This window comes from Rhinolophus sinicus, chromosome 17, assembly GCF_057876585.1.
Source record: "Rhinolophus sinicus isolate RSI-liver-muscle chromosome 17, RSI-T2T, whole genome shotgun sequence".
NCBI classification, from domain to species: domain Eukaryota; kingdom Metazoa; phylum Chordata; class Mammalia; order Chiroptera; family Rhinolophidae; genus Rhinolophus; species Rhinolophus sinicus.
Genome location: NC_142517.1, coordinates 185447219 through 185469820, shown reverse-complemented (window position 1 = coordinate 185469820; position 22602 = coordinate 185447219). Strand labels below are relative to the sequence as shown.

At 37.5% G+C, this 22602-nt stretch overlaps 1 protein-coding gene and 1 long non-coding RNA gene across 4 annotated transcripts in view; one reads left to right on the top strand and one right to left on the bottom strand.

The window, feature by feature from the left end:
• LOC148754896 (uncharacterized) overlaps positions 1 to 22602 on the top strand; it is a 197547-nt gene that overhangs the window by 147904 nt on the left and 27041 nt on the right. The gene's annotated exons all lie outside the window — the stretch shown is intronic.
• Positions 1 to 22602, bottom strand: part of CD28 (CD28 molecule) — a 45590-nt gene that overhangs the window by 5145 nt on the left and 17843 nt on the right. For 2 of the 3 annotated variants that reach the window (XM_019726879.3, XM_074340760.2), the window contains 3 exons: positions 11205 to 11561; positions 10804 to 10928; positions 1681 to 5449 (listed from right to left, as the gene is read on the bottom strand). In XM_019726879.3, the coding sequence (XP_019582438.1) occupies positions 5321 to 5449; positions 10804 to 10928; positions 11205 to 11561 (611 nt within the window). In that variant the 3' untranslated portion in view covers positions 1681 to 5320. Of the gene's footprint in view, positions 1 to 1680; positions 5450 to 10803; positions 10929 to 11204; positions 11562 to 22602 lie in introns of those variants that run through there. The other variant, XM_074340762.2, reaches the window with a different exon arrangement.

Genomic DNA, 22602 nt, shown 5'->3' with positions numbered 1-22602 from the left:
CTTTAGACTGGCTTCAATAATGAGGTCAGCTTGGAAAAGATGAAATATTGTTGGATCACCCATATTTCATCCCAAGCATTTTTCAAGTGTGGGGCCTAGTGTCCACACACTGAAATGAAGAGAAGGCACACTGAGAAAGCGGCCTGGGTTGCTAAGTGCTGAGAGCCTATGAGTCTTCAGAGGGAAAGTACACCTTCTTTTGGGATACCAAATCAGAGAAAGTTGGTCCACCCACTCAGTTCTTTCCTGAAGAACCAAACTTCTTCTGAGCATCACTGTTGAAAAGTCAAGAGTTAGGCAGTGCCTCTTAGTTTTGGAGAAACAGATAAGTTACCAAACTATGTCTGGTATGGTTCCCAGACCATCCCATTTGCTGCTGCCTAGTGTTGTGATCGAAGCCCGCATCATGATGGATCCAGAAGTTTCTTTGATTTTTCTCACTCATCCATAATCTCTGTTCCACACGAGATAAGAGAGGAGAAATGGTACTGCTTTAAAAGTGATCAATCTATTTTATCAGAGTAGAGAAAAAAAGTGAAATCGGGCAATTATACTAGTCACATAATTATGTAGCTAGAACATATTAGGAAGTGTTAGGTGAAGTCATGTAGTTTGCATTTCATTTCATTTTGAACTTGAGTTTCTAGAACCTTTTTACAGAAATAGGTTACATTGTTTTTCTTTGCCCAATAAAGAAGTGCTTACTGAGAAGATTTCTTTAGTGGCTGATTTTTGCCAATCTTATCCCTTTCCAGTTGTTCAGATCTATCCTATTGAACTCGTGAGTGATTAGCTGAGTTCAGTCTTTCTTAGGAGACATGTAGGCTCATCTATTTCAAGTTTTAGTTAGCTGTATTAAGTTTAATGAGCTCTATTTCAACAAAGAAAAAAATATGGAGATAAGTTATTTGCATACCTGTTTGACTTCAGGCCACCCTCAAAGCACAAATTACAATGAAGTAAATGGTGAATTATCAGACCTTCCCCCTACCTACAAGATGATAACTCTGTGTGTTTGTGTGTGTGTGTGTGTGTGTGATGATTAATATGTCTGATTTAAATTTTCAATTTGCTCCAAGTGCCAAAATTTAGTTTGTTGTTTTCCTTTTATTTTTAAACTATTGCAAGCCTTTAGTGTTCAGTTAGGACATGAGCATGACAGGTGAAGAAGCTGAAATTGTCTGTCTTCAGCTTTTCCTGTCTTTGAGTTCTTTTTGAATCACAGCCAGGCAAGGCATTTACAGTATTAGTTGGCACAAAATCTCTCCATAGAAAACAGCAGCAGTTCAGTAGCAGTATGGGGTTTTAACTACAAAGGCAACATTTTCATAAGTCTTAAGCCAAAAGCATGTTTAAAACATAGTTAATACTCCATTAAGAGGGCACTTGGGAACTCTGATGGGAAATCAACTTAACTCTATTGTAATTTATTTAGTGTGACTTTTTAAGATGATTCGTTCTAATAGTACTGGTTTTCCTCATTGCAAAAAATTAAAATGTAAATTAACTTACATCCATCAGGTTTTCTTTCACAAGATTTGGCTATGTATATGTTTGACTTAAAAAATGGATTTTTAAACTTATTATAGGAAATTGGAAAACAGAACTGGCTTTCTTCTTCTCAGAGTGTGATTGGTACATTTAAACTGACTACTAATTCATAAGGGCATGTGAGATTCATTCATTCAGTCAATAAATATTTATTGCGTGCCAGGCACTGTTCTAGTCAATGGAGACATGGCAATAAACAAAGCAGACAAAGTTCTGTCTCTCATGGAGCTTACATTCTAGTTTGGGGAAACAAACAATGAATAAATAAGTAAAAACTCTAGTGTAGGGGATGGTGAAATGCTATGAAGGAAAAACAAACAAGGAAAGCAGGCAGGGTTGGGGGGATTTAACTAGGATAGAAGGTGACACTAGAGCAGAGACCTGAAGGAAATGAGGGAGCAAGCCAGGTAGATATCTGGGGAAGAAGATTCTAGACCAAAAAAAAAAAAAAAAGTACATGTAAATGTCCTGAAGTGGGAACACGCCTGTGATGTTTATGGAGAAATCTGCCAAAAAGTATGCATATATGAGTACCTATAAGAGAGAGAGATTTCCTGAGCCTGAAATGCCCTTGCAGATTCCAAGGACTCACTCAGCCCAAGTCTTGAGAGAATCCTTGCCACTGTCCTCGACCTGGGTTAATAACAGGTTTATAGCAGTGATGACCCTGGCTCTAGCTCCGTTATTGCTACCAACTTCAACCTTTGCATGTATTTGAATTTAACACTTTTGGAGTTGGTTCCCAGGCCTGGTGCCTTTCCTATCTGGCAGAGCAAAAGGCTAGGATGAGGGATCTGACATCTATTTAACCATCCACATCCCCATTAAATTAGCCATGAGAACTAGTGGCTCAGTTAGTTAACCTAAGGGACTGAGAGGGTTAGGGCTGAAATTTGAACTCCCTCACAGAGCATTTGCATCACACAGAATGCACAGGTAAGCCTAGCCTGACATCTCAGAGATGTAAATCTTTTTTTTAAATAAGAAATTGTGACTAAAGCCAAGCAAAAAAACTAGAAGTATACCTTGCTTGAAGTGAAACTAATATTTGAAAGTCTGGATATTTTTCAAAAGCTAAAACTAGAGATTTATAAAAAGAATTTATCCCATACCATTTTTAAATAGCAAGTTTTCTCCACTTTCATTGCCAAAGTGAAGCATATCTGCTCTGAAAAGAAAATATTAAAACACAAATTGAAAAACAGGCACATGGTAGCTCAGTAATTTTATCACCAAATACACAGAACATAATGTACACTTGGTCTCTTTAAATTAGCATGCTCAGCCCAAAATAAGTGAGTTCACGATAAAAACTTACAGAAATACTATTAAGTCTAAAACTCTTAGAACAATAGCAGCAAATAACATTGTTTTCTTCATAATTACCATACCTGAAACTGTAAAGACATGACTCCAACCACTGTTTTTAAACCATTTCTTGGTTCATACTAATAGTGAAAAAGGACTTCCCTATTAACATTTCTACTGTGGTTCTGTTCAAAGTGAGTAAGAAAACTCTAAAGTGTGATTCATCTTTAGTAAACCTATTTTTCCCATCAGAAAATAAAACCATTTATTACCAAAGATCAAATCTTTCCATTTTTATTTATTTATTTACTGTCATTGCCTTTTCTAAAAATTCTCCAGCTCTATCATTTTCAAATCCAATCTGATAACTTAGATTAAAGAACTGTGTGCCAAGAGGCTGTGCATGTGGCACATGGGCCAGAATAAATTTAACAGTTCTTCATCACTCAAACACTGCTGGGTTTGGCCTTCATTGGATTAATGAAAAGTATGGAGTAGAAGCCCACTTAAAAATCAAGCAAAATACAATATTTTCTGTCTGGAATCATAGTATTCTTATCCCTCTTCACATTACAAAATAATAATAATAATAAAGATCTCTTTATGCACATAAAAGTAGGAGGTGGAATGCTGTACATTTCATTACACACTAAAATAGTCTGAAACAGAAAGATGGTGGAAATTCAGAGGCTCTCAAATTTTATAGCACCTCATCCCTGGGTAGTGAGTTTACATTTGTGTTAAATGTTCTCTCCCTTCTCAGGTCATGGCACAGTTTAATTTTTATATATAATGTATCTATCTGGCAATAATAATTATAGCTAACAATACATGTCAGAATACTAAGTGCCAAGCAGAAAAAAAGATACTCTTGGACCACATCCTCAGGTAGATTATAGTATTAGGGACAGACAATTGTAATCATTATCTCCATTTTATAGTCAAAGATTCAGAGGCTTAGAAAGGCAGTGACTTGCCTGAAGGCAACCAGCAATCGGAATAGAACTGGGTCTGTCTGCCTCTAAACCCTAGGCTCCTGTAACATCTGAATAAATGGAAGAAGTGAACAATTGTAAAGGCAGCAGTAGAGCCATCCTTCAAGGTCCCCAAGCATATTCCAGTTGACCCACACGGGAGATAGGATAATGTCCATAGTCATTCCAGGGTCAGGCCTTGCAGGGTATCTTGAGAACTTTGATGCTGTCTTAAAAGACAGACTCTAAAATACTTTTCCATGTCGATAGACCTCCAGGGTAAACAGGCAGCTGAGCCCAGAAAGCTCTGGAGCTCTGAGCCCTAAGCCCATGAAGTCTCTATAAGGAAAGCTTTCACCAGGGTTTTTCCTGCCTGCCGTCTTCTGGAAAACTTCCACCCGATGCTGGCCAGCCTCTTGGCACATGACAAGAATCCGGTCATTCCCTTCCATTCTCCCTCCTTCAGAAGTTTCTTGGGGCTCATCCCCCATACCCTAATGAATGCTAACATCCCTTTTTTCACAGTATCATCTCTTTTCATATGGATGTGCTCTCAGCATCTCACTTCAGATCTCCACGCAGACAATAAAGAGACCAAATGTGCAAATCTGAAATATATAGAACAGAAAAGCCCCCTATAGGATCTGACTGGAATGAGCTGCTACACAAATAACCCTTCATAGTACTGAAATAATTTTGACATCAAGGGACCTTATTTCCAGATATGTTCTTTCTTGGTGTGGGAAGACTTCCTTATTTTTTTTTGAAATCATGTCATGAAGACTACATTGAATTCCTATCACAGGTAGTAAGAAAAGCAAATCAGTTTGCTTTGCATTGCTTTGAAGGTATTCCATTGGTCAAAATGACTAAATATGACCAGAATTCATCAAAGACAATGTCTACATCTTTCTAAACTAAGAGGAAAACAGCACTAAATAGAAACTAAGTGGCTGTTTCATGAGTAAGAGACAGTGTTATAATGGTTTTAAAAATGCTAACTCTCCCTCCCCTCTCTACCCACCCCCCACCCGCCACTCTAACCCCCCATTTAACCAAGGGGAATGATTTGTTAACTGATTTCTCCTCCACTTCAAAAGTCCTTCGATATCACACTTCACTTAACCGCAATGTTCAGGTGAGTGAGAGAGGAGTAAAATTGGAAGCAGATTTTAAGGCTAACAGAATTCACTCACTTTTTATTTTCCTATCCTAACCGCTCAGGCAAGTCAATAAATACATAGTAAGTGTGAATTTTGGTCATGTCACTATAAGATTTAGCATGCCACAGTAATATTTGTTAACTTCGTTTCAGAGTCTCAAAATGATGTTATTTGGTCTAGCCATTCAAGAAAGATTGGCATGGGTGGCCTCGCAGGGGCCTGAGGTGGCTGGCTGAGGACGAGGTGGTCCTTCTCCTATCCAGAGCAGTGGTGTTGAGCAGGTGAAGTGGTGCCAGCCGGCTGGCATCTGGATAGGTGTCCGTGTCAGGAGCGGTAGGCTGCAAAGTCGCGAGCTGGGGCATAGGGCTGGTAGTGCTTGCGCGTGAGCCCTGGCCTCCGGGGGGTCATGTTCATGTAGTCACTCTGAAGGACACGGTTCCTCTTATTCTTCATCTACAGAAAAGAGCAGTGTCAGTGTGAAAGGGCCAGGGGCGTGGAGGGAGATGTCGTGGGAAGAGTTCTAAGACTCTGGGGGCAACTATTCAGACCAGGCCCTATCAAATGAAGCTGAACGCACATGAGAATTCATTGAGCATCTTGGACTTGGATCATGACTAATCAAGTCTAACAACTTTGGACTCTTCTAAATCAACACGAAAAATCTGAATCAAAGAAAGGATTTTAGAGACATGCACCCATTTTACTCTCGGTGGAGCCATTCGACCTGAATTTCAAAAACATATCTAACTAACCTGTCTGCCGTTGATATATAAATACTCTTAAAGGCCCTTCCTCCTTTGAAAAGGTAAAATATCCCCCACTGCAGCCTTCTGACATTGGTTATTTGCTTAACAAGCCTTTTCCCCATAATTAACCAAAGAGGACCTTCAGCTCTTCAGTGTCTGGAGTAATCATAAATTCATAGCAGTGGAGTCCAAATCAATGGGAAGTTATAGTTCTAGGCAACTAGTTATATTCCTATTCCTTTATATGTATTACATTTCTATAAAGCCCATAGAGTCACTCATCTTTATACCTCAGGCTCAGTTCCTTCTGTATGAATTTCCACCAGGGGTGAGGTACATAGGGCAATATTTAACCTGGAGCAAGAGGTATGCCCCATGGATCTCAGCAAAGTTTTGATTAGGATTTAGGAGCACCTTTTCTGGATCAAGGTGGTAAAATTTACACATTTGATAAAAGACCCATACAAATTCTAAAAAGAGAAAACCATCCTGATTTCTGAGTTCAGAATTCTCTATTATGAAAAAAGAAATGCCCGTTTTAAGGCACATAGGCTGAGCGTATAAGTAGATACCTTGGGCATGACTGATATGAACACCTGAATAAATAAGTAAGCAAATGACTTCAGCCCTGGCCTTGTTTCCATGCGCTCCTACCTAAGCGCTTCACATCTTCCTTGTCAAAGGGGCATGAGTAAGTGTCGAAGAACGGTTGGAAAAACACTAACCTCCACATTACTAAATACGACTAACATGTTTTCAGTCCTCATCTTCTTGAACTCTCAGCAGCTTTTTATTGAGTACTCTCTCCTTTTTGAAACGCTCTTCCACGTTGCCTTCTATGAGATGGTACCATCCAAGTTTTCATCCTGCCTCTCTGGCGACTCTTTCCTGCCTCCTTTGCAAGCTCATCCTTCTCTAACTAGCTACTCAGTGTTAGAGTTCCTCACAGCTTGGTCCTAGGCCTTCTCCTCTACTCACTATATTCTCTCCCTAAACAATCTTATCAACATTCACAGCTTCATTTATTACCTATTCATCCAATTTATATCTCTGGACTAGACTTCAAAGTCATTTTAAACTCAGCATATGCAAAACAAAAACTCAGGATCCTCCCCTGAAATCTGGTCCTCTCACAGTGTTTCTCATCTCAGTGAGTGACACTATATATATGCAGTTGCCCAAGCCAGACCTACTAAGCCTCATCCTTGACCCCTCTTATCCCCTATCCCAAGGAACATTTGACAATGTCTGAAGATATTATAGGTTGTCACAACTGGAAACAATGCTACTGGCTTCTAGTGGGTAGAGACCAGAGATGCTGCTAAATATCCTACGATGCACAGGGCAGCCCCCAGTAACAAAGAACCATCCAACCAAAATATCAGTAATGCCAAGACTAAGAAATCCTAATCCAGAGTCTGATCATGAGAAAGAATGGAATGGAATGGAAGCAGTAGATACAAAATGTATCACCAAATTAGAATGAATATTGTTAGACTGCTTGACTCCTCCTTGCTCATACCCAACAATAGCTGATGACTTGAGCCTGGGTGACTAGAAGGATGATGTTCTATCCATAGATATGAGACAAGACAGTAAAAGAAGTAGATTTGAAAGAAATTATAAATTCAGCTTTGGCCAATAGGGATTTGAGATGATCGGTTGCTTATCTAGCTAGAGCTAAGAAGAGGCTAGCATGACACACACATAATTGGGGAATTCATTCGGAGAGAGGCAGTCATAGAAACCAAGCAGGTGAATAAAGTTGCTCTTCAAACATCTTGGCTCTATATCTTTTCTATAAATGAAAGACTAGAGTTATCTTGGGCACAGGGTTTTGGCAGAGCAAGAGTAAGGACATGGAAATGTCTGCCCCTAAATAAATGTGGAAGGCTGCTGATAATACCATGGGAAGCATTTTCATATTTATTCCAACCCTGAAGACTCCCCTTGCCAGATTCCCAAGTGACAGTCTTTGCCTCTGGACACCCAAATAAAACTATAGCTGGTAGATAGGGCCCAATAATGAAGATGTCTTGATTCTGGAGTTCTCCAGAGTGCACACAAAGACTATGAAAGATTCTGCTGGAATCAGCTCCAAAGCTTCCCCTCACACTGTTATCAGATAGTGGATTTAGTCATCATCACCCTAACTCTAAACTCAGCAGTGGGATGTAAATGATACATGCATACATGTTTGCAGAGCACTCACCTCATGTGTCTGTGTGACTGGGTCGTCTACTCTGCCCCTTCACTATTCAATACCAGCTAAAGATGTGTGATTTCTGGACCAATCCTCCTTTGCCCTTCCCTTTATCACAGCCCTTACCCACTTGTTTCCTAGGAGCAGCAGCAAAACGCAATGCCTACATAAGGCAATTGACTTATCGACAGGGTCTTCAAGAGCCCATTGGATTTAAAGGCAGATACTACCTGAACATACACTATCCACGTTTCCCACATTGTGATTTATAATGGAGAAGACAATGGTTTTTAAAAGGCTCCTGTAGACTAAGAAAGGGAACAGGCTTACCAGCTCAACTGAGTGAATGGAAGATTGAGTGAGAGTAACAGGTGCAGGTCTGTGGCACTTGGCAGAGGGGAGTGCTTTATTTATTCAAATGTCAGCAATAGGTCAAGAACTGAGATAGAATCTACAGCTGCTCCCAGAAACCTCCTCAGCCTAGAACTGCCTATTGTAGCATATCACAAGCCTTCAGGAAGTTCCGGAAAACAGCAACCTACACCAAGACACAGTGCAGATCAGCCCAAAATAGGATCCCAGAAAAGTACCCAGGAAATGGCTAAAGGGTAGGGATCCCTAAGGACTGACTGTCTAACTCAGCAAGGTAGTGGTTCCTTAAATAGTAACAGCAGGAGGAAAAGATGAACCCAGGGTAAAAATGCTATGTTAGTCTAGATATGTATAGATATACATATTTATTTATAGAGGTATATATTTATTGCACACCCTTTTTGTTAGAGAGTACAAAGACCTAGGGTTGAGATGCAAATAAAGGGTAGCTATTGGGTAACAAAATTGACTACAAGAAGCCACAGATGATAAGATATGCCAAGCACTGGGACTTCCCAATTTATGGGGAATGTGTGAGAATAAAACCAAAATAAGTTTTCTAAGACAAAGCAAGATGAACCTCAGTAGGAATTAGTAGTACTGCCAAAGAAAAACCCATAGTGCCTATGTTATTTCTCAGTTGAAAGTAAACTATTAAAACTTCTTGAAAATCAGAAGCTACTTTTGTCCCTTTGGATGATTTGAGTCACTTGCAAATTAGTGCCTGATTAAAGTGACTGATATTCTAATGCATATTTACAATAAGTTTTAAATGATGAGCTGTACCCTTCTGGCCACTGAAAGTTAAAGCAGTTCCCCAAAGTACTGCCTGCAAAGCTACTAAATTATATTGACCTAGGTCAGCAGATTACAGGGAAGCACCTGTCCCAGATGAGTATCCAAAAAGCCACTGCACCTGGTTTTTAAATTAAGTTGAGATTCCTGATGGGATCAGGAAGAAAACAAGAACTAAGATTCTAAATTCTAAAATCATTGGTAAACACCACAGTCGTTCAGAGCTGGCAGGTACTTTGGATGAAGACACCAACATCCAGAAAGATGAAGGACATTAGAGGAAGCTAACATTAGAGGAAGAACTTAGGCAGTATTTCACTACACAAAAGGCCCCATCGGGTTTGGACAATTTGAAAAAGGCAAAGCAGGCAAATTCTCAAGATGATATCCAGCATAAAGAATTTCCAGGAACAAGGAGCCACTTTGTTCCTTACCCTGCAGAAGGGAAAGATTAGGCAATAGGCAGCATGACCAATGTCCTTATGGTCAGAAGACCTTAAGGTCTTCTGAAAAGGGAGAAGCAAACTTTGGCCATAGGCCAACAAGAGTTTAAAAGGATCCCAGATTGGATCTATCATTGGCATGACTGTAAACCCAGGACTGCCCACCCCTTCTTAGCACCAAGACTACAATAAATAGGATGGCTTCCGGAAATCACTGACCCATGTATGGATTAGTTAAATGTATGCCTTAAAGATGAGCGCTAGGCAGCTACTTCATTCATGTTCACTTAAGTCCATAGTTTGTCCTCTATGGAGGTTATGAATTTATTCAATAAGCATCCATTAAGCATTAAATGTACTTAACACCAGATGGATGTTGAATATAAAGAGAAATAGTCCTTTATCCTTGAGGAGCATACATTTCTTGTTGAAGGAATGACTCAAACATGCATCTAACTTTTAGAAAAAAATTCAAAGACAAAAAATGGGATCAATACATGAGGTATTCTGTACCCCAATGTGTATTTAAGAATACATTGCTGAGTAAAGGAAAGAGCCTTGGGTCACCAAGATATGTTCAAGCCTTGGCCAAAAATTCAACATTGAAGAAGGAAAAGAAAAATATACCAAGTTTATTGCATGAACATTTGCAAAAGTTGGTAAACTCCAATTCAGTGATGAGAGCTCAGAAAATTCTAATTCTTATTATAGTTTCGTAATGACAACGCCATACTTGGCCTCACTAAATTCAGCTGCTTCAGAGGAGATAAAAATATGACTCAGATAGACAGACCTAGTTTCTTTGCTAGGTTTGAATGCATAATTTCAGTAGCCAAATTTCTCATGATTTTTGACCCTGAACCAAAGTTGTTCATTGACTTCAGTTGCCTAGATTTCCAAGTCGCTTAGATTTTTAAACATATGTATACATCAAAACTATTTTATATGTTATAATGATTTTGCAAAATGGGGAGAAGAAAGGGAACTACCCTAATTTAACCATTTAGCTTCTTATTCTTCCTTGCCATGCAACTGGTGCCTTCTGGAAAATAGAACTTTCATCAGATTTTTATCTCAGGTAAAGTTGGACAGGCTAAAAAAAGAACCTACTTAAACCTAGAAAGGAAAAAGAAAATAATGATAATCACATGTTAAATACATGACAAACCACACAGGTAACTTTCTTGAATATGATCAGATCACATGTGCAGTAGAAAAGTTAAATAAAAGCACTGCCATTTCTCTTACCCAGCAAGTAGAAAGAGCCACTGTTACTACCACGCTATAGAAAGCCAAGACTCCAATAACCACCACCAGTGCCAAAAATGGCTTAGATGAGTCGGGCAACTGGGTAGCTGGACAAAGATGATTCTCTGAAAAATAGAATAGAGTGTATTACATTACATGGGAATGGCACTTGAGTACATTTCCTTCCTCCTGAACATTATGGAAGAATGTGAGAAGGATCAAAATATGCAAAATATCACTAGCTTAGAATGTGTAGACTTCCTCTTTGGTCTATCCTCTTTGGAATTTATCCAACTCCCCCCCCTCCCCCCCACACACACACACTGATCATGACCTAGTTTTCAAGACTACAGTTGAAAACCATTATTTTAGAGTGGTACGCTACTAGAGCTGCTTGTTACCTTTCACATGGATAATAGTTCCGTTGCTCTTCTCATTGTCTATGTAAGGAGGAGGATACATGATCTCTATTTTGCAGAAGTAAATATCCGTTTGGTTAACATACAAATTCCGGAGGCAGAATGTCACTGTTTCATTGTCCAATTTCCCATCACAGCTGAATCCTGTATTTGATTGAAAATGAAGCCGATGGGAGTAGTTTCCATGCACAACACAAACTTCCACAGCACTATCTACTCCCTTATAAAGGGATGCCCGGAACTCCTTGGAGAAGAGATCGTAGGTATACTTGCAGCTAAGGTTGACAGCATTGTTGTTCACCACAAGCATGGGCGACTGTTTCACTAAAATCTTGTTATCTGGAGAGGGAAAAATCATTTGCTTAGAACAAAGGTATAAGGATTTTTTTCCTGAAATCAAGACATATTAATTAACAAAATAAATATCCCCAGAAAAGGCTTTCTCTTGACAGAGGAAGATGCAGGAGCTCTTTGGGAAATAATTATACCAAGAGTTTAAAATTTTATGGTTTGATATTATACTCATCTTCCTTTGAATGGAACGATGGAACATGGTTTCACTTGGAAGGCAGAAGTGACCTTCTGTTGGCATTGAGCACCACAGTTACTCATTTGGAATTTTTGAATCTGTACTGAGATTCCTAGGATGTTGATCGTGCTTAATTGTGTTAGTTTCCTGACTGAGTGGTACACTTGGAAATGGTTTTTAACATGTGACATAGATACATAAATAGATTTGTTTTTAAGTTGTGATACAGGCTTTTGTGAAGGAATTAAAATGTTTTGAAACATTTTGACTTTGTTTATTAGCCATTCCAAGAGTAGGATAAAGAGGTAAGAGAAAACATAACCCAAAGAGCTTATTTGTCTTCCACAGCAAATTCTGAGAATAGCCTTCTCAAGATATTTGCTATGTGTTCCTTTAAATACCAGACGATGTAAGAAACCCACAAGAGTTCTCTCTCTAGTCCATCTTATACCTATATGCTAGCCCAGTAAATGATCAAAGAATCTGGAAACCATCTAACTCAATCTCTTCATTTTTAAAGCAAAGTGCCTGAAGCTAGGCCATAAACTACATGAGAGAAAAGAACACATCTATTGTATCTTTTTCCCCACTATATCCCCATTGTCTGGTACATGAATATATATATATATATATATATTCATATATATATATATATATATATATATATATATATATATATATATATGACTGTATGAGGCCTAAAATCACTGAGAAGATGGTGAGCAAAGCTAGGACTAAAATCCAAGTCAACTACAACAATCTGAGAAATAGACCACTTAAAAGCATTGAGAACCAACTTTGCAACCAAGACTCTCCAAAATTTATCTAAAACAATAAATCATTCTGTATCTTTGATTCAGATTTTATTACTTTTTGTTATAATTTGGGAGTACGCTAATAATTATCTACCTACTTAACATTTTTTAAAACATTTTACAATTTTTTTTAAAGCAACACTGCACATGCTCATACTGAAGAGACAAAATCAGAATCTACTAAAATGAAATTTACAATTTAACCTGGATTTGAATTCATGTACTCAGATGTTTTGGGGAAAAGGAGGCTGCATATAATTAAATCACTAATAGGTTTTCATCTCCTATATAGTTGTCAATGCTGGCTATACATCAAGAACTTTAAAAACAAACAAACAACAACAAAAAAAACACCTCAGGTCCCATTTCCAGAAATTCTGATTTAATTGGTCTGTGCTGTGGGGGATAGGATATTTGTATTGTTTCTTTTAATTTTTTTATAACAACTTTATTGAGATATAATTCATATTACCATAAAGCTCACTCTATTTTGTTTTAGTTCACACTTTTAAAGTGTACAATTCAGTGGTTTTTAGTATATTCACAAAGTTGTGAATAGATCACCACTATCTGATTCCAGAATATTTTCATTATCCCCACTAAAGAAGCCCCATACCTACCAGCAAGCACTCCCCATTTCTCCCTCCCTCTAGTCCCTGGCAATCGCTAATATATTTTCTGTCTCTATGGATTTGCTTATTCTAGATATTTCATATAAATGAAATCATATAATATGTGGCCTTTTCTGTCTAGCTTCTTTCACTTAACATAATGTTTTCAACGTTCATTTATGTTGTAACATGTATCAGAACTTCATTTCTCTTTATGACTGAAGCATATTTTATTGTATGGATATTACTACATTTTGTTTTCCATTCATCAGCTGCTTCCACTTTTGGGCTATTATAAATAATACTGCTATGAACAATTGTGTACAAGTTTTTGTGTGGACATGTGTTTTCAATTCTCTTGGATACAACCTGAAGTGGAATTGCTGGGTCACATGGTAACTCTATGTTTAACTTTTTGAGGAACTCACAAACTATTTTCAGCAACTGCACCATTTTACATTCACACCAGCAATGTATGAGGGTTCCAATTTCTCCACATCCTTGTCAACACTTGTTATTGTCCATCTTTTTTATTTTAGTCATCCCAGTGTATGTCAAGTAGTATCTTGTTGTAGTTTGATTTGCATTTCTCTAATGACTAATAATGTTGAACATTTTTTTCATGTGCTTATTATCCATTTGTATATCCTTTTTAGAGAAATGTCTATTCAGGTAATTTGCCCACTTAACTGAGTTGTCTTTTTATTGTTGAATTGTCAGAGTTCTTTACATATTTTTGAAGTAAGTTCCTTATTAGATATGTGATTTGTAAGTATTTTCTCCCATTCTGTGGGTCATCTTGGTATTGTCTTTAAAATTCCGCTAGTTGATTCTAATATTTAGTTACATTTGAAAACCACTATAGACTGATAGATTTCTCAGGCTAAAAGCATATTAGAATCACGAGGCGAACTTTTAAAAATCCTCAATTCCCAGGCCAATTAAAACAGAATTTCTGGGTATAGGATCTAGATATCAGGATTTTCAAAGTTTCTCAGGAAATTCTAATTTGAAATTAAGTTTGAACCTCAGTGGCTTAACAGATGAAAACTCATTTCTTATCTTCAATTCAGAAGCCTCCACAAGCTTTCCCAACCTCATTTCCTCAAACCAAAACCCTCCCACTTAGCTGGTCCATTTAAGTCAACATCCAGTAACACATTGTGAGCATTCCTCTCTCCATACTTCAATAACTCCTAGAGTGTCTCTCCTTTCTCAGGTCTCAAAACAGTTAGTGTCTGTATCACACATTTGCCATTGGTCAGGTTCTACATATTGAACACCTCTTAGTTCATATCTTCAATTTGTGTAGCTTTTGACTTGTGTGTATTTCCTTTAGAACCCTAGTTTCCAAATCTCTTGAAAGCAAGGACAATTTGTTATGTTTCTTTGTATAACACTGTACAAATAATAGGATCTCATTAAATAATCAGTAAGTGAAAGATGGTGATCTGACTGTATCAGTTTTATCAGCAGCGAGGGCTGACTGCCATCTCATTCAATCCTTATTCAAAATTTGTATCTCAACAGTGACTTTAGCTTTGTTTATTATTCATTCAACAAATATCCACTAAAAGCACTAAAAGTAAACATGTAAAGAATCAAAAAGTTCAACAAGTCTTGATAGGAAAATCTAACTTATTTTTTGTTTGGTTCTATTTTGCTTGGCCTTCTTCTATGTTTACTTGGAAGGAATCATTGGGCCAATTCTGATTGAAAGTACCAACCCCAGCAAGAAATGTCAGCATCTACCCTCTTTTTCTGGGAGTTCAGGTTAGGTCTTTGTATTTCTGTTTACTGAGCCCTCCAGGAATTGTGGTTCTGTTACTAATTATTTGGGTTCTGTTATAATGGGCATTCAACTTCTTCCTGATCTGACCTTTGAAAGCTGATATAAGAAAAAGATGAGAATAAAACTTCTTTACGGAGATTAAAAAAAAAAAAAAAAAGGAGGGGGGAAGGGAGCTTGGGTAGGGAAATTGAGTAGGGCTGGGGAGAAACTTTGGATGGTGACCCAGTTTGGCTTCCTTCTCCTAGCACCCACAGTGAGGTGGAGGAAGGGAAGGGAGAAGGAGGAAAGAAGGAAGAGAAGCTCTAGCATCTATACTCCAGTAGTTTGCTTAATAGCCTTGTCTAGTTCAGGCTTTGACACCTTCCCAAGATGCATATGGGAAAAATTGATTTCCCAAAGATGAACACAGCTCAGCTTCTGTCCTTGGGCAGTTCACAATCTGGTGAGAAAGAAAGATACAAAAACATACAGCTACTAAAAACAGTAATAGCACAGTGATCTGCAGAGTGTTTCTGGGGGCAATTGGGGGACCAACTAAGGAATTTTGGAGGAGGTGACTGCTGACCTAAGTCTTACAAGGTTTTATTGAGTAAAAGTTAGCTTATTTAAAATGAGTCTTTGTGTTAGAGGGTGGGGTGCGGTAGGAGAGTGTGTGTTGGTGTAGGGAGTGAGGTAGAGGACTCTGAGGAAGATAAGACAAAGAGGGAAAAAGAACAGTCTAGGAAGAGGAAAGTAGAAAGTGAAAAAGATTATGACGGATGTAGGGAATTACAGCTATCTCCATTGTGCTGGACCAAGTGTTGTATAAGACACGATTGGCAAAGCAAGCATAATTCATACCTTGGGATCTCTCCTGTAGGTGAAGTGGCCCTATTGAAGGATTTTAAGCAGAAAAATGATCTATGCAACTTTTCATTTTATATAGATCACTTTAGCCAAAACGTGGAAAGTAAATTTGAAGGATACAAGAGTGAAAAGACAGAGACAAGTTAGGATACAATTGTAGTAGTCTAGGCAAGAGGTGATAATGTTGGAAAGAATTACAGTTAGAAAAAAGTGAATAAACTTCAGAAATAATTACAGGCTAAATTGGCAAAACTTGGCATTGGCTTAGATGTGGTCAGTGAGGAAGAAGGAAGAATTAAAAATGATTGTCCTCAGGCCACACAGACAAACCAGTAAGTAACATTCTTTTCCTTTTGCCTGAGTCTCTTCTTCATTATTTACATGACTGGAATAGACAGCTCAGAAACTCAGAGGTGAAATTTGGACATTCTTCTAGCCTGAGGGGTCATTGCAAAAAAAAATATGAATCACCTCAAAGATTGCTGGAAACACAGTTGACTCCCTGGAGCTTAGTAGTGTAGTGTTTGCTTTTCTCACAAGGGAGAAGTCGTGGTCTTTCTTTCCAAATTATTTTTCCTTCACAAAGCATAACATAGTAAGATAATTGGAAGACAGATTTTCCTTCTGTTAATCATAGGGTATCCAAATTCAAACCTCAGCATTATTAAGACTTATCATATTTTCCCTAAGCCCATTCTAGATAAGCACTATAAATTAAGAAATTTCTCAAGGAAGAGCAATCCAAGATCCTAGTATCTAAGCTAGGGCAGTTACATATTCAGTTTTCTCTTAGGTGGTAGTATATCCAACAATTAAGCAAAGAAGGAAAAGTCCTTTATTTATTGTAATTGCAGTATAATTGGCATATGACATTATATTAGTTTCAGGTGTACAATATTTGAATATATTGCAAAATGATCACCACAATAAGTCTAGTTAACATCCATCAACATACACAGTTACAGATTTTTTTCTTGTGATGAAAACTTATAGGATAAGTCCTTTTTTGTGTATACTCTTTGTGCTAATATTCTTGGGGAAAAGAGCTTGAAAATATTGGTTACAGGGCCATTTGATGTATAAAGAGGTGTCCAATTTATCTGTCGATGTGTATCCCAGTTCTATGTCAACACAGATCATTTTTAAATTAATTGGTCCTTAAAACATAGGTACTATGCTTGGAGTAATCAATTTGCTTAATATGTGCTAGTGTGTGGCTAACAGCCTCCTAGGTTAGGGTTCAACCTGAGTTCTGGACTGGCTGACAGAACTTTTGTTTTTTTAACATCCTTTAGCACTTGGTCCTTCCTTGGTTTATGTCAATTATTCAGAGAAAACTAAGTGAGAAACCATCTCATAGAACTTCAAAATCTACATCTGCTTTGAAGAGAAGCTAAATGAAGGAAATTCACGTTTGGTAGTAGAAAAATAACCAGTTGCTCCAAGTGATATTGAATATGTGTGATCAATATGACTGCCAGTAGACACAGTAATTCTGGTTCCTCTTATTTTTTCTTAAAATGTAGCATGTGTAAAAATGCACACTACTTATTCAATGGGAGTGGAGTAATGACATGGATAAGTCAAAGCAACCAACAACCAAAACGTCAAATGACATTTGGCTTTGATATGTATTTTGGTTCTCTGAGTTTCAGGGAATCCACAGTACTTCAAATAATTTAAGGACATATTGTAAAATTTAAGGATATATTTAGACTCAGAAGAAACTAGAGAAATATTTAGCTTCCCCATACTAAATTCTGTTTTTCTTTGCTTCTCGGTTCATGCCAGTTGTGTAAAGCATCCTTCTCGTGCTCTTAGTAGACCTAGCCTTTTTTCTATAAATATTTGGTTTTCCCTCGTGTGAATAGTTAGGCAAGCTCTACCTAAGTCAAACTTACTAGGTTAAAAGAGAAACACTGTCAACCCACCAATTGTATTTGCTTATGATATCAAAAGATTGTCTTGACTGACATTTCTCTGACTAAATTGACAAGTTGTTTTGATGATGAATTTAGTGCTTTGCTTTTCAAAGCCTTTCCTAGCAACTAAACCAGCTAAAGGTGTGGAGACAGGAAGCAGTAACCTCAAACTTCTTTCCCTCACAACTCCTCCTTGACAACAGACACCATGAAGAGTAAGATTGGAGGTGAGAAGGTACTTATCTGCTACTCATGGGCAAAGCGGTGAGAGCTAAAAGATTTCCCACAGATAATCTGAGAATCTTGTGCTGTAGTTGACTTCTGGAAAATTAAAAGTTGCTTGTGCTTCCATGAGAATGGAGTGGGAGAGGAAGGTTGGTTACAACAAAAAATCTTTTTCTTTTTGCCTATTGTAAATGGATCAGTTACTATATTAATAACCAAGTCGACTTTGTGCAAGTAGGGTGGATAACCATCTGTATGGTGTGGCTCCAAGCACTAGAGAAGGAAGGAACCCTGACCCTGAAAGGACCCTCTTCACCAGCTCAATTAATGCTTAAATTTCAAAAGAAGATGAAACCTAAAATGCAGTGTGGGAAACATGTTGATTTAAATTGGTAACTATGGCCTATATACGATACAGGCTACAAAGCGTTTTCTCCTATTTTATCTCATATGAACGCCACATTAACCCGTCAAATAAATAGGCAGGACATTCATCTTTATGGTCATTTTAGATGAGGAAACTGAGGTTAATGAGATCAAATGACTTGCCCAATGTTACAAGACAAATAAGTGACCCTTAAGACTTGGCTCATATCTCATGACCTCTAATCTATTGTTCTTTTTTCTCTGCCAGGTTACATCAAAATTTCAACACAATTTCAGTCATTGATTCTAGCTCTTCTCAAAGTTGGACTTGATAGTTGGATGGTACTAGGTGTCTGAAGTGAAATTTAGGGAGAATGCCATTAAGCAGGGGAGTAAATGGAGTAGAAAAAGATAGGACCAAGATAAATTTTATTTGCTCCACCATTTTGCTGGAGTCCCATCCTGCAAAAAGTACTCAGCTAAAAGGAAAGCTGGAGGTGATCTAAGCCAATCCCTTATTTTATAGAAGATGCAACTGAAAAAAAAAAAAAAAAAACAAGTAAGTTAATTTTTTAAACAAGGTCACACAAATAGTGGAAGAGCTAAGATATAATTTATTTATGTGCGATTCTAGGAGAAATGTTTTTAAATCATGAATGACTGAATAGAAAACCAACTTTGGGCATTCAACAATATTGACTTGATTTCATGGTCATATTTAGAAAAAGTATGTCTCCAAATTTTCTGTGCCTCTAATGCACATACACAAAGCATTTTGCTCACAATTTCAGAGACTTCCTGAAGGTCATAGATGAATCCCAGGTAAGACCTACAGACAATATGGTCACATGAAATACCTCTTATAAATTATTTCAGATCCACAAGCAATAATTATACCTTTGCAGCTCTTCTACTTCAGCTCGCTCGAGTGTACAAAAGGTTTTGACCATGAACATTAATTAGTACATTAAAGTCACTTTTCACTCTAAACCTCATTGGGGAAATCCTTAACCTCAGGGGCTTTGTGAATTACATGTATTTGTCATGTTTAATTCACAATATTCCATCTTTCTTTTTCTTTATCATAGTACCATAGAGAAATAAAATGCTACATAGAGGCTGGTGAACCAGAGAGTAGAGTAGGAAGCCCTCAATACTGAAATCTGCATTGGGAAGTTAAGAAAGCAGTAGAAAATATATAATACATATTTAGTTAGCAAGGCGATTTTCCTTCAGAATCTCTTAAGAACTTTATTGGGTTCCATCCCTGCACATCACAATCAGAGTTTCTTTTACAGTTTAAAAATCAGGTTGCAATATCCTAATCACGTTGTTTCCTTTTTCAGATTCTGACTGAACAGAGTTTAACATGTTAGGCAGGAACCAAAGAAAATGAGAGCTTTTTATTTTCAACTTGCTTGCCCTATGGTGTTTGTGAACATTTTGTGACGGTGACGCTGGTTTCCCTGGCACAAAAGAACACACCCCTCCTGACCACAGAGCTGATGAAGTTACCGTAACTTCCCTCTGAGTACGTTTCCTGCTCAGATTCAGGATACCCTTCAGCATGTGGCCATGTGACCACTTGCTCCTTTTCAGGCTCTTTAAGAAGGAGGCTGACCCATAGGCCAATCCAGTATTTGCTCAGGACTCTGTAAGACAAACTGTGTTTTCTGGAAGGAAAGGGAGACTCAACAGTCAGTGGCTCTGGTAACTCTAGCTGGTGGTTTGGTCTCACACAGATGTGAGAAAGAGAAATACGAAAACACACTCATCAGACTACAGCATCTTTCACCATCCTTTTTGAGCTACTAGGAAGATTTTTAAAAGCTATAAATGACATCACAATTTGAATGGCTCCAGACTCTAAAATTCATGTTAAAATGAAAAAAAAAAAAAAAAAAAAGTAATGCAGATTACATTTTTTAAAAAACTGTGGTCATTTTGTCCAGTTTTCTGTTGACTGGCATCTTAAAACTCTCCCCACTTTCACAAGGAATAGAGATTTAAGGAAAGCCAAAAAAAAAAAAAAAAAACCCAACAAACTTTGAAAAAGCATTGAAAAAGCATGGTATCTGTATATATACTGGGGGTGCAAAAAAAATGTACACATTTTAAGAGGCGTATTGCTTTTCGAAGTTGAATTGAGTTACAGTAGCAATGTGTAGCGTGACGTTCATTAAAAAGATGGCAATAATCAAATGAATGCTAGCATCATTCATTATATTACAATTTTAACAAGGTTTTTTCGTTTCTTAAAACGTATATACTTTTTTGACTCTCTCTCTCTCTCTCTCTATATATATATATATATATGTGTGTGTGTGTGTGTGTGTGTGTGTGTGTGTGTCTGTGTATATATATATATACATACATATATATATACACACACACGCACATATGTTATCTATGTTGTCTCATTCAGGATCCCAGCAGAAAACAGATGGCACACTCAAAATTAAGCTGTAGGAGAAGTGCTTACTTATAAAAGGACTGTTGGCAAAGGTTCGGAACTGCAAGAGGCAGTGCTAGAGGCTGTAGCTCATAGGAGCAGAGTTATGACCACGCTTAGGTCTAAAGGGACAAGGGGAGAGTGAGGTTACCAGAACCAGAAGGAAAGAGAGTAATATAGAGGAGGCAACTATAACAGAAGCAGTGACTTCTATTGAGAGAAACAGGCTAAGCAACTAGCCCTGCCCAAGATTATGTATGTATAACTGTCAGTTATAACAAGAACATTAACTCTTATCGGCAGAAAGCATAAGTCTTAAACAAAATCTAAACAGATCTTAGTTTAAACAAGTACAAATGATACAAATGATGACAGGTAACAATATAGAAACAAAAACCTAATTAATAAATATACTAAACAAGCTGCTGTTGGTCAGCACTAACCTAAGCTCCACCTTTTACCCTGATCTGTGTTTCTATATAGGCAGACGCTATAGTGTAGAGGACATTTGTCCTTGTCCTTTTAAAATAAAACACTAATTTGAAAAAAATATATGCACCCCTACCCCTATGTTCATTGAAGCACTATTTAGAATACCTGGGATAAGGAAGTAACTGAAGTATCCATTGATAGACGAATGGATAAAGATTATGTGGTCTCTAAAATGGAACATTAATCAGCCATAAAAAAAGAATGAAATCTTGCCATTTGTGACAACATGAATGGACCTAGAGAGTATTGCGCTAAGTGAAATAAGTCAGACAGAGAAAGACAAATACCATATGATTTTACTTATATGTGGAATCTAACAAAGCAGAACAAAGGAACAAACAAAACAGAAACAGACTCATAGATACAGAGAGTAAACTATGGTTGCCAAAGGGGAGGGAAGTAGGGGAATGGGTGAAAAATGTGAAGAGGATTCAGAGGTACAAACTTCCAGTTATAAAATAAATAAGTCATGGGTTACAATGTATAGCATAGGGAATATAGTCAATAACATCATAATAATTTAGTACGGTGACAGATGATTACTAGACTTATTGTGGCTATCACTTGGTAAAGTATGTAAATGTCAAATCATGTTGTATACCTGAAACTAATATAATATTGTATGTCAGCTATAATTTATATATATATATATATATATATATATATATATATATATATATAGTGCTACGTGAATCCATCAGAAAGTAACTCAAAGTAGCAAAAAGTCCCATCTGAACACCTAGACCTAAGTCATTAATTCTTAAGAGAAAAATTCTCAAAATGATCAATAAGTACTTCCTGAAATGAAATTTTGATATGTCAGAAAATTGCTCTTTGGTATTCTAACTTCTGCCACAACAAAGTCATGCGTTCATTTAGCAGATAAATAAAATGGGACCTGATGTACTACGTTCTTCGGAGATGGGAAGATGTAAAAGATGAAGCCTTTTCCTTCTAAGAGAAATCCTAAGTCCAGTATACAACTAGCTACACTCCAAAGCCATGTATAGCGCATGAGCCCTGTAGAGATTCACTGACAGTCACATGAAAGAGGCCTTGTTTCCAGAAGAGATGATTCTAGAGGCTTTTGTGGAGGTTGTCCTTTAGCTGGACCAAGAAATCTGGGGCAAATTCAGACAGGCTAACATGAAGGAAAAGACTTTTAATTGTAAGAGTTTCCTACAGACTGGCAGAGCACTCTATTTACATAATAGGGAAGTAGGTGAAGATAGCTGGTACCAATCATGCAGAGCCTTTATGCCAAGAAAAGGCACATGGATTTTATTATAAAGGCAACGGGAGACACAAGTCATCTGAGTTGAGAATATGG